Raw genomic sequence first — 12,000 nt, forward strand, 5'->3', positions numbered from 1 at the left:
CCTCACAACAACTCTGTGAGATAGGTGCTATTGGTATCTCCCTTTTACATTTGAGGAAACTGAGGTAGATAGAGGTTAAATGATTTGCCCATTGTTGCAGAGCTAGAAGATACATACCTGATGTTGGATTTGAACTCAGGTCTTCTTGACTCCAGTCCTGGCACTCTATACACTGGGGAACCCAGCTGCCCAAACAGGCAGTTTTCTGAGGAAGAAATGCAAACTATCTGAGCCATATGAAAAATGGTTTCAAATCATTAATAATTAGATGCAAATTAAAGCAATTCTGTGGTTCTATCTCACACTCATCAGATTGCTAAAATTGATTAAAAAAAAGAAAATGACAAATGAAGGGGTTTCAGGAAAACAGTTAACATTGATGTACTTTGGGTGGAACTGAGAAGTGATGCAGTCATTTGTTTTTTGTGAGGCAATGAGGGTTAAATGACTTGCCCAGGGTGACACAGCTAGTAAGTGTCAAGTGTTTGAATCTGGATTTGAACTCAGATCCTCCTGAATCCAGGGCCAGTGCTTTATCCACTGTGCCACCTAGCTGTCCTCATGCAGTCATTTTGGGAAACAATATGAAACTATGCTCCAAGAGTAACTTAACTGTGTCTATATGTCCTTTCACTCAGCAATGCCAATATTAGGCCTAATGCCCAAAGAGATCAAATAAATAAAGATAAAAAAGTCTTATATGTACAAAAATATTTATAGCAGCTCTTTTTGTGTTTGAAAAGAACTATAAATTAAGGGCATACCCATCAACTGGGGAATGATTGAACAAATTATGTTACATGAATGTAATGTAATAGTGCTGCACTGTAAAAAATGATGAAAGAGGTTTCAGAGAAATTCAGTATAAATTGATGCAGAATTAAATTAGGAGACCCTAGAGAACAACTTGTAATGTCAACATTATGAAAACAATTTAAAAAGACAAGAACTTTGATTAACAAAATGATCAACCATCATTTCAGAGGAGTGGTGATAAAGAATGCTAGCCTGCTCCTGACAGATGCAATAACAGAAAAAGAAATGCATTTTTGGACATGACCAATGCCGGACTTTGTTTTTGCTGACTATGCCTATTGTTACATGGATTTTATTTTCCCTTCCTTTTTTTCAGTTGGGAGGATAAAAAAATAAATGCTTGAGAATGGAAAAAAATGAAGAAAACAGAATGGTTAAGTTCATAGGAAACACAGATTACCTGGATGACTTTGAAAATAATGTGTTGGATTTATTATATACTTAAAAATAAAAATGAGCTCACCATAATGCATATACACACCTTCAATGTACAATCTTCTTTTCCTGTTCTACTTTGTAAATGGAAACGCTTATTATTTTTGGTACTGGTACTGAATTTTTTGGGGGGGTGGGGCAATGAGGGTTAAGTGACTTGCCCAGGGTCACACAGCTAGTAAGTGTCAAGTGTCTGAGGCCAGATTTGAATTCAGGTCCTCCTGAATCCAGGGTCGGCACTTTATTCACTGCGCCACCTAGCTGCCCCCATAAAGTTTTTTTTGTTTGTTTGTTTTGTTTTTTTGGCAGGGCAATGAGGGTTAAGTGACTTGCCCAGGGTCACACAGCTAGTAAGTGTCAAGTGTCTGAGGTCATATTTGAATTCAGGTCATATTTGAATCCAGGTCCTCTTGAATCTAGGGCCAGTGCTTTATCCACTGCGCCACCTAGCTGCCCCCTGGTACTTAATTTTTTAAAATAAAAAAGTTAATTTTCTGTGATTGTCACTTTATCCCCTCACATACTTCTGATATCCTGCTCCTCCACCCCCACCCCCACCTCCCCAATCTGCTCCTTTACTCTGGTAGCTGATGAAGAGATGACTCTTCACCTTGCCAAGGCTATCTCTTTGATATTTACCATTGCTTCCATCCTCTCCTATCTTATTTAACAGATTGCCTCTGCTATCATATTTACTCTAATCTTTAATCCCCTCTGTCTATAAAAATGCCCAAGTCTCCTTCATCCTTAAAAATAATCCTCACTTGATCCTACCATCTCCATCAACTATTATTCTATATCTCTCCTCTCCTTCTTGGCTAAACTTGAAAATGTCATCTATATTCAGTTCCTCCAAATTGCTCTCCTCTCTCTCTATTCTAAACCCTTTGCATTGAGGTTTCTGATCTCATCACTCAATTGAAACTGCTCTCTTCAAAGTAATCAGTAATCTCTTAATTTCCAAATCTAATGGCCTATTATTCTCAGTCCTGTTTAAACTCTCTGCAGCATTTGACACAGTTGATCATGGCCTTCTTCGTACTCTCTGGGTTTTTATGACTCTTCTTTCTTCCCACTTGTCTTCTGTTTAGTCATTACTTTTCAGTTTCCTTTACTGGATATTCATCCACGTCATTCCCATTAATTGTAGATGTTCTTTAAGAATCTGTCTTGGGCCTTATTCTCTATTTTTCTTATGCTTTCAAACTTGGTATTCTCATTAGCTTTCAGAGGTACAATGCTCATCTCTCTGTAGATGATTATTAGATCTTCAAGGACAGCTTTAATCTCTTCTGAATTATCTAGTCCCCATTTTCATACTGGAAGTCCAGGAGGCATCTTGGACTCAACATATCCAAAACAGAATTAATTTTCTTTCTGCCCAAACCTCTTAGGGGTGGCTAGGTGGCACAGTGGATAAAGCACCGGCCCTGGATTCAGGAGTTCCTGTGTTCAAATCCGGCCTCAGACACTTGACACTTACTAGCTGTGTGACCTTGGGCAAGTCACTTAACCCCACTGCTCCGCCAAAAAAAAAAAAAAAAAGTCACAAACCTCTTCCAAACTTCCCTATGCCCTCTTGAGGGCAGCAACATACTTCCTGTCATCCAAGTTTGCAGCCTCAGTGTGGTACTTGACTTTTCACTTTCACTTATCCTACATCTTATTCTTTTATCCCGAATAACATTTCTTGGATATACCTCCTTTTCTCCAATCATAGTCTTATCCTAGTTCAGGCCTCATCAGCTCTCACTTGGTTTATTGCCATAGCCTAATTGACTCCTTTACCTTGAGTCTCTTGCCTTGCTATTATATCTTCCATACAGTTGTCAAAGTGACTAAACTGCAGTTCTGCTCATGTCATCTCCCTATTCAATAGATTTTAATGGCTCCCTATTAGGACCTTTGGGTTTAGGAAAGTGCCTGGCATATGGTAGCTGCTTAATAAATACTTGGTGATGATTTTAGGAACAAATGTGTATGCCTCCATTTGGCACTTAAACATCTTCACATCCTGACTCTTTACCTTTTTTTTTTTTTTTTTGTGAGGCAATTGGGGTTAAGTGACTTGCCCAGGGTCACACAGCTAGTAAGTGTTAAGTGTCTGAGGCCGGATCTGAACTCAGGTCCTCCTGACTCCAGGGCCGGAGCTTTATCCACTGTACCACCTAGCTGCCCCCACATAGCTTCCCCTTACCACCTAGCTTCCCCTTACCCTCTTTACTTCTACTCAAAATACTGTCTTCTTCTTGTTCTTCACGCCCTATGTTCTATCTACTATCTCTGTACTGTTGTGTTGGTTCTGGTTTCCTTCAAAGCCCTGTTTGTGTCACCTTTGCCACCTTCTTCAGGGCCATTCCTAGTTCCCTATGAGTACTAGTGCCTTCCCTAAAAGTATCTTTTGTAACAAGGTATTGAATAGGTCTTGGATTGTGTCCCATGAGTAAAATAAAGGTCTGAGTCTTCACTGGGAATTCTGGGATTTGTAATCTCAGAGAGAGAAAGCAGTTCTACCTGCCATGAGACTGGAACCACAGATTTCAGTGGCACCTGGAAGTTTTGAAAAGAAGTAGTCTTTCTGAGGGAAGGGAAGAGACAGAATATGGAAAGGTGCAGTGGCAGGGATGAACGTCACTGAAGAGAAATACCTATTGGTTTTCTACAGGCAGTATGCTTGTGTTCTGAGGACTAAGCAAGGAAGCATGGCTTCAGTACTCAGCCTTTGATAAATGAAGAAACTCGAATTGAAGTGGCCAGACAACCATCTATTTATGAATTAAGGAAAACTTGGAAAGGTTTTACTCTTTACAATTCTCACTTCCCAGTTTGCTAACTGCTGCTCATGTGTTTTTCCCCCTCTCTATTCCTTTGTTTCTTTTTATTTTTTTCCTTCATTTATTTATCCTGAATGTTTCCCACAAAATCCACGGTCAATTATGACTGCTTTGCCCTACATACATTTATTCAGTTCTTGGAAAAGGGGAAATGAGGGGTGCCTCTGACTAGCTTAAACACATAGAATAATAAATAGGTCAGAGGATTTCACTTTTTGTTCAGTGTACGAGGGGAAAGGGAATAAGCTTTTATATATCCCCTACAAGCACTTTAGAATGATCTCATTTGATCCTCACTACAACCTTTCCAAGTAGGTGTGATTATTATCCCCATTTTACAGTTCAGGAATTGGGGCAAACAGAAGTTAAGTGACTTGCCCAGGGTCACACAGCTAGCAGGTGTTTGAGGCTAGATCTGAACACAAGTCTTCCTGACTCCAGGTCCACCGCACCATTTAGCTGTAGCTGTAGCACCTCCCTAATTTGGGAGTATCAAGCTCTTATGATTTTAGTAATAACATTCATTTTATAAGCTTCTCCCAAAGCAGAATTTAAACTAGATCCCAGGCTTTCCCTTTCCCCTAGGCTACAGAAGGGAGCTCTTTGTTATAGCCCAGACTTTGAACCCAGGAGTCCCAGGCAAAACTCCGGCTTTGGCTGGGAAGAGAGGAAATACGAAGTAGAGGAGCCTGAAGGGAAGGTCCCGTTCTCAGGCCACCCAATAGGAGAAAAGCTGGTACGGGGAAGAATCAGCCTCCCTTCTTTTTTCCTTTTTTTGGGGGGGAAGGATTGCCTAGTCAGTTCTTCTCCACAGGGACACTAGCCGATGACACTTCTATCTTCCTCGAATGTATCTTGTATATATAGAGCTCTTCATGTTCATATAGCTTCCCCCATTAATGTCTGCTTCTTGAGAGCAGGGACTTGTTTTTCCTTTTTTCTTTGTATCCCCAAACGCTCAGCACGGGAGGCTGACCCAAGGTAGCAAGAGCTTTAGGAACGCTTTGCAGCTGTCACCCCTGGAGGGAGGGGTTGGGAGGGACGCTAAGCCTGGGCGGTGTTATAGCAACAGGACCATCCGAAGAGAAGGTAGCTCAGCTGCTCCAGGAAGAATGCAAAGAAGGGGGGTGGGGTAGCATTTAACTTCTTAGTGTCTAGGTTTCCTAGAATGAAAGTAGAGGGAGAATCATTCCCTCCTCTCCCTGGCCATGGTGAGGCTCACGCTTTAAATGCTAGAAGGGGCTCGATCAGGGAGCAAAGTTGTCTTTCGGTTAGGAGTTCGGTCCACTCCCCAGCTCGGGTGACCGGAGGAGGGGAATTTGACCCCACCTCTTAAGAATGGAACCGAATCTTTTCCCTGGCTGGAGGTGAGGACGTCAGGCCGGTTACCCGCCTCTTCGGGGCTCAGGGGAGAGTTCTCTCTCCCTAGGATTGAAAAGCATGTGAGGAGGCGGGACAGTGCCAAGGCCGGGGGATAGGTCAAGACTATCTGCCGGAGTCGGCGGAGGCGGCGGTGACGGCGGACCGGACGCTCAGTCCCGGCCTCTTCCCTTCCTCTTGGCTTCGGCTTCTTCCGTTCCCTCGCGTTCCCCGTGACGTCACAGACCCCGCCCCAGTTCTTCTCTCCCTTTTGTCACCCCCCCCCCCCCACAACCGCTCAGCACCCCCTCCCCCTCAGACTGAGTGGCAGCGTCGGCTGGAGCGCGTTTCTTCCGAGGGAGGGTGGGTGGAGGAAGGAAGACGAAGAACCTCGAGCACAGCCCCGGCGTCGCCTCAGCCCGGCCCTCTCCGCGGAGCCGAGCCGAGCCGAGCAGGGCAGCGGGGGGCTGGCCGGAGCCCGAGGAGCCGGAGGAGAGGGCGGGCGCGGTGGGAGCGATCTCGGCGTCCCGCTCTCTCCTCGGCTCATGGCGAGGACTCTCGGCACATCCGGGACCCTGGGGCCGCCGCGGCCGCGGCTCCGGCTGCTCAGCCCCCAGCGCCAGCCCCGGCCCGGGCCTCAGCCTCAGCCCCAGCCCCAGCCCCAGCCCCAGTCCCGGCCCCAGCCCCAGCCCCAGCCCCAGCCCCAGCCCCGGCCACTCTGGTGACTCGGTCGCGCCTCCGCTCCGCCCGCCCGCCCCCGGCTTGCCCGCCCCGCGCTCGGATACTGGGAGACGCCCGGGCCGGCGCCTCGCGCCCTGGGCCTGGACGAGCCGCAGCCGCCGAGGCCGAGGCCATGTCTAACCCCGGGGGCCGGAGGAACGGGCCCGTCAAGCTGCGCCTGACAGGTGAGAAGAGGGCCACGGGCCGGCGGGGAGCCCCGAGGCAGCTCGACCCGAGGCGGGGCGGGGCGGGCCTGGCCGAAGGGGCCGCGATCTCTGTGCTCCCGGGAGCCGCGGCCCGGCGCGGGAGGAGGTGTCGGGACCGGGGTCGGATGGCCTCCGGCCGAGTCCGAGTCCGAGCCCGAGCCCGAGCCCGAGCCGTGTCTTGGGCCGCCGTTTTGAAGCCCTCGGCAGCCCCCCGGCGACCCCTGGTCTTTTGTTGGGGGGAGTGAGTGAGTGTGCGCGTGTTGGTGTTTTAGTGAGTTTGCGTGCTCGCTTGTGTCTGCGTGTGAGGATGTGTGAATGCTAGTGTATGGGTGTGTGTTTTAGAGGGGAAGTCAGGTTCTGAACTCGGCTTGGAGTTTGAAAAGTTCCCCGAGGTCCGGAGCAGACTCTTGCGCCTGGTTCTGTCCCAGTGCTGTGCTGCCCGCCTCATGCCCTGCAGAGCTTGAATGAAGTTATCTCGTGAGAGCACGAAGAGTTTTGGGGATATTTCCTCTGAAATAGCACCTTGCGATCAGTATTCAGGTTAAAGGCTTTTTCTTGACTCCCTGCTGCAAGTGAAGAGTAACCTGGAAGCCGTGTTTGTATACATTGCAAGTCTTTGTTGTAGATGGAGGGGTTGTGTAGACGATCCGCTGGACACCTGAATTCCTGAATCTTCCACTTTTCTGTTGTCTAGGATCAGAGTAATCAGGCCCGATCAACACATTTTGCTTTTTGCTAGTGTTAAGTATAATCTACCTTTAGAATGCTTATTTTTGGGAGCTCATAGAAGGAGAGAGACAGAGACAGAGACAGAGACAGACAGACAGAGAGAGAGAGAGAGAGATTGAGATTTAAGAACTTGTACCACAGTGTAAATTCAGAACTCATTTGAAAAGGAAAATTCTTTTTACATATATGAACTCTGATATCAGGAAAGCCTCACCACCCTTCCCCCCCTTTGGCTAAAGTTTGCCAACTGAAAAAATAAACCAAAGAAATGCTAGGCTTTAATTTTAAAAGAAGTATATTTTTTCATAGTTATGCTTTCAGGTGTATTAAATGCTAATATGACATTGTAAACAAATTTTAATTTTTGTTGTCTAAATGAGTCATTTACTCTGTCTTTGGGGGGGGATTCCAGGTCACTAGTTTATTTGATACCCAGTTTTATCAAAATATGTGTTTTATGTATGGTTTGATGAATAAATTGTTTTCTTTACAGAAGTCTTTTTATCTTTTCCCCCTAAACCCACCAGTGTTTATGTTGAGGACACCACCATTCTTCCCATTACCAAAGTGTTCCTGACTTAGTGTCATCCATGACTCTTTATTATTATTCATTGGCCATATTTAATCAGTTGCCAACTCTTTTGGATTCTTCTTCCTCGGTATCTTACCCCACAACCACCCCGGTCCAGGGGCTCATAACCTCATGCTTGGACTATTGCAATAGCTCCTCCAGTCCCTTAGCTCTACAATTGATCCTCCTGTCAGGTTTGACTTCACTTCTTTGCTCAAGAAATTTTAGTGGCTCCTCATCATTGCCTTTAGGATAAAGTACAGACTACCCTGTTTGGCGTTTAAAGCCCTGGTTCTAGCCTATCTGTCCAAGGTAATTACACATTACTCTCTTTCCTGAACTCTACACGCTAGCAAGTATGGGCTATTTGCTGTTCTTGGTATAGGACATATCTCCCTCCTGTCCCCCATTCCTGGAATGCTCACCTTTCTAACTTCTGTCTTTTGGATGCTCTACCTTAATTCAAGGCTCAGCTCAAGTAACCATTTCCTTCACGAGGCCTTCTTCCTTGTCTCTTGGTCATTGGTATTTATTTTGCATATATCCTGTACTTTTCTATAGACTCTAAGCTCCTTGAGAGCAGGGTTTGTAGCACTTTTATATTTGCATTCTCAGAGATTCATGCAATGTGTAATTGCTTGTTGGTTGATATAAGAAAAAACTAGGGGTGGCTAGGTGGCACAGTGGATAAAGCACTGGCCCTAAATTCAGGAGTACCTGAGCTCAAATTTGGCCTCAGACACTTGACACTTCCTAGCTTTGTGACCCTGGGCAAGTCACTTAACCCCCATTGCCCCGCAAAAAAATTTTGGGCAGCTAGATGGCGCAGTGGATAGAGCACCGGCCCTGGATTCAGGAGGACCTGAGTTCAAATCCGGCCTTAGACACTTAACACTTACTAGCTGTGTGACCCTGGGGAAGTCACTTAACCCCAATTGCCTCACTAAAAAAAAGAAAAAGAAAAAGAAAAAACTAGTAACTGTAGACTTTTTTATTATGTGGATTAATTTGGTAATTGAGCACTTGATAGCACTTTCAGAGTCAATGGCCAAAACCTTTGAGATGAAAAACTGATGTAAATTTGGTTGATAAATATGAGAGATTTATTTTAGACTGAATGTGTAATAGCTCCACCTTTTCAGGTCTGTGTCTTTAACCTTAAGCATATGGATTATGGAACAATAGGCATCAAAAGTAGTATTGTTGCTATTTATCTTTCTTATATCCATACCTAAATGGAGAAAATGGAAGTGTGAACTAATTTTCCACAAATAAAATGAAGTTGAGTTTTCCATGTAAGACATTAATTAGGTTCTTAAACTGTGTTCCTGTGGTTTTAAAGTACTTTCCTTTCTATGTATATAAAATTCAATAAAGCATGTGCAGTGTAGGTTTGTTAGATGGAAAGACCTTCAGAGCATCAAACTAAACTTTATTAAATATAAATTCATTAAATGTAATGTAATAATTGAATTAATGTATTTTTAGATTTTGATAAATTTCAGGATACAATGTATCTTTATTATGAAAGCTTTGGAATACTAGAATAGTAAAATACTACAATCAAGAGGATGGGGAAAATCATGGAATAGAAATTCAAAAGCATTTGAAATCACTTTTATGGAGAAGTACTTTATTAAATTTTTACATCTAAGACACTAACATTGTTAGAGACACCAATAAACTTTGATATATTTATAAACATTGAGACTACAAAATTCTGAGTTTTACTAAAGTTTAAATATGAATACACATTATAATTACAAGCCCAACCCTTCTAAAATCTTGTATACTTAACATTTATCTATTCCAGTAATAATTTTACCTTAAATTAAAAAAAATCATTCAGTTTCATCTATATTGCCCTTTATTATAAGATAGTTTTAGGAAGTCTAAATTGACAAAACAATTGGAAATTATTACAGTGTGGCTTACTCTTGAAATTTGATGAACTTTTACAAATCTTCATTTTATTTTCCTCTTTGGCTTTATAGAGTGACAGTTTTCTATTTTGGCACAGATCTTCTCTTTCTTCCCCTTTATTATTTGTCAATTAAATGGTATAGATTTAACAAATAGATTTCTAGAGCTGGATTTAATTAGCAGCTTTTTAGGATATAAACACTAATGGGTTAGATGGAAAACATTGTTTTGACTGACTGGATAAATGACAGGGCAGCGTTTGATCTAAGTCCAGGAATTGGTCAGGAGCTAATGCCCAACTTCTCAGTCTATCTTTGAGAAGCCAAATTAAATATTTAACCTAGGCTTCATTTTTTGTTAAGATCTTAAGAAAGTTCTGAGAAATGTTTGGCATACCTTTACACTAAGTGTTCAATAGTTTATTTAGATCTGGTTTCCATAACAGGAGAAAATACTGTTAGCAGGCATTTTAACAGTTGGTATTTGTGGTGCACTCTGGCTATAAGATTCTTTAAGGCTTTTGCTCTTTGCTTTCTTTTATCATAAATCATTCTTTAGGTGTGTAATTAGAGTTTTAGTTTTTAGACTATCTTTAATTCCAAAATATTTTATGAATTGTAGAAACATATATATGGATATAGCCATGTGTATATGTGCATATACACATATCTCTTTGATATGCAACTGCCTCTCATGAAAGGTGATAACTAGTTCTCGGGGTAGTGTTAGGAAGAAAAGAAATAATTCAGCTTGGGAGATTTTTGGTTTTAGAAAATGTTATGAGAACTCAATGTTCAGGCCTTGGATTTCAAGCATTTACCTAAGTCCTAAGTCCCTAACTGTATTGTTAGTACAACACTTGTTGGTACAAAATCGCAGGACTGATTTAATCCTGAAAATGTGGTAGTAAAACAACCTCTTTTTTTAGAAAGCCTACCTACCCTGTAGCATTTGTGGGCGGTCACTATACTTTGTCTTAAAAGTAGCTATAGCTTGAAGAAAGCTGTCTCCATTAATCAAATTGATTTAGATGAAGTTGTATTATTTTTTTAAATTTAAGATAGGATTATTACGGGAGTTGATAAATGTTAAGTAGACAAGGTTTTAGAAGGGTTGGATGATGTGTATTCCTATGTCTATTGTAATGTGTACCCATATTTGAACTTTTGTAAAATTTAGAATTTTGTATAGTCTCAATATTTATAAATATACAGTTTATTGGTGTCTCTAACAATTTTAGTATCTTAGATATAAAAATTTAATAAAGTACTTCTCCATAATAGTGATTTCAAATGCTTTTGAAATTTCTGTTCCATGATTTCCCCCCTCCTCCTAATTGTAATATTTTACTACTCTAGTACTCCAATGAATCCCATCAATGTAGGCATTCCTTGCAGCGATTCAGATCATAATCCATTCATGTATGTCCATGCTGTGTCTCATTTATGCTCTTCCATAAATTTACCATAGACAGTAGTGGATGCATGTGTGGGATAAAGTGTGTTTTTTCCTTAGATCTCCTGGCATTGGAGGGATATCAGTGAAACACATGGGATGTCCATTGGCTTTATTTGTTTGACTGACTCATTCTTTTTGTCAGCCATTACATTTGGAAAACATCCTTTAGACAACTGCTCCTGAGTTAGTACTCATTTGTCATGTCTCACAGCCTGCTTGAGGGCACCATGTCAATCAATAATTTTTTGAACACTTATTGTATTGCAGGCTAAGGTCTTGGAATACAAGGAAAGGCAAAAACAGTCCCTGCTCTCAAAGAGCTGGTATTTTAATGGGGAAAAACAACATTCAAATAACTTTATACATACAAGTGTGGGACTCCATTAATTCTACCACCCACTTAAAAGTAAATTACTTTTGTTAGGTTGGTATTTTTTGTTGCTGAATTAAACAGTTAGAACAAGTGTGAACAGGTCAAATATTTCCTTGATTCAATAAAAGCCACTATTACACTGGTTCACATCTTAAGAATTTTTATAAAATTTCTAAAACAAAATAAAAACAACAAGAAAAAAATAAGCAGCAGCTATCTAAGAATTAAGAGAGTGAGAAGATGAAGAGGGTTTAGTAAGCTTGAACTTTCTAACATACCTTTGTTGAGGGGGAAGAGAACAAGCATTTATTAAGTTCTTACTATGTTCCAAGCACTGTGCTATTCACTTGGGGGGGGGGGGCAATGAGGGTTAAGTGACTTGCCCAGGGTCACACAGCTAGTAAGTGTCAAGTGTCTGAGGCAGGACTTGAACATAGGTCCTCCTGAATCCAAGGCCAGCGCTTTATCCGCTGTGCCACCTAGCTGCCCTGTGTTATTCACTTTACAAATGTCTCACAATGACCATGTGAGGTAGGTGTTATTATTATCTCTGTTTTATAGTTGAGGCAGACAAGT

General features: G+C 42.2%; 1 protein-coding gene across 1 annotated transcript in view; it reads left to right on the top strand.

The window, feature by feature from the left end:
- The first annotated feature begins 6,254 nt into the window (after nucleotides 1-6,254).
- The window catches only part of SMURF2 (SMAD specific E3 ubiquitin protein ligase 2), a 145,691-nt gene continuing 139,945 nt past the window's right edge, over nucleotides 6,255-12,000 (top strand). The window contains exon 1 of the mRNA XM_044005578.1: nucleotides 6,255-6,349. Coding sequence (XP_043861513.1) covers nucleotides 6,298-6,349 — 52 coding nt within the window. The 5' untranslated portion in view covers nucleotides 6,255-6,297. The remainder of the gene's footprint in view (nucleotides 6,350-12,000) is intronic.

The sequence above is a fragment of the Dromiciops gliroides genome, chromosome 4 (genome assembly GCF_019393635.1).
Source record: "Dromiciops gliroides isolate mDroGli1 chromosome 4, mDroGli1.pri, whole genome shotgun sequence".
NCBI lineage: Eukaryota > Metazoa > Chordata > Mammalia > Microbiotheria > Microbiotheriidae > Dromiciops > Dromiciops gliroides.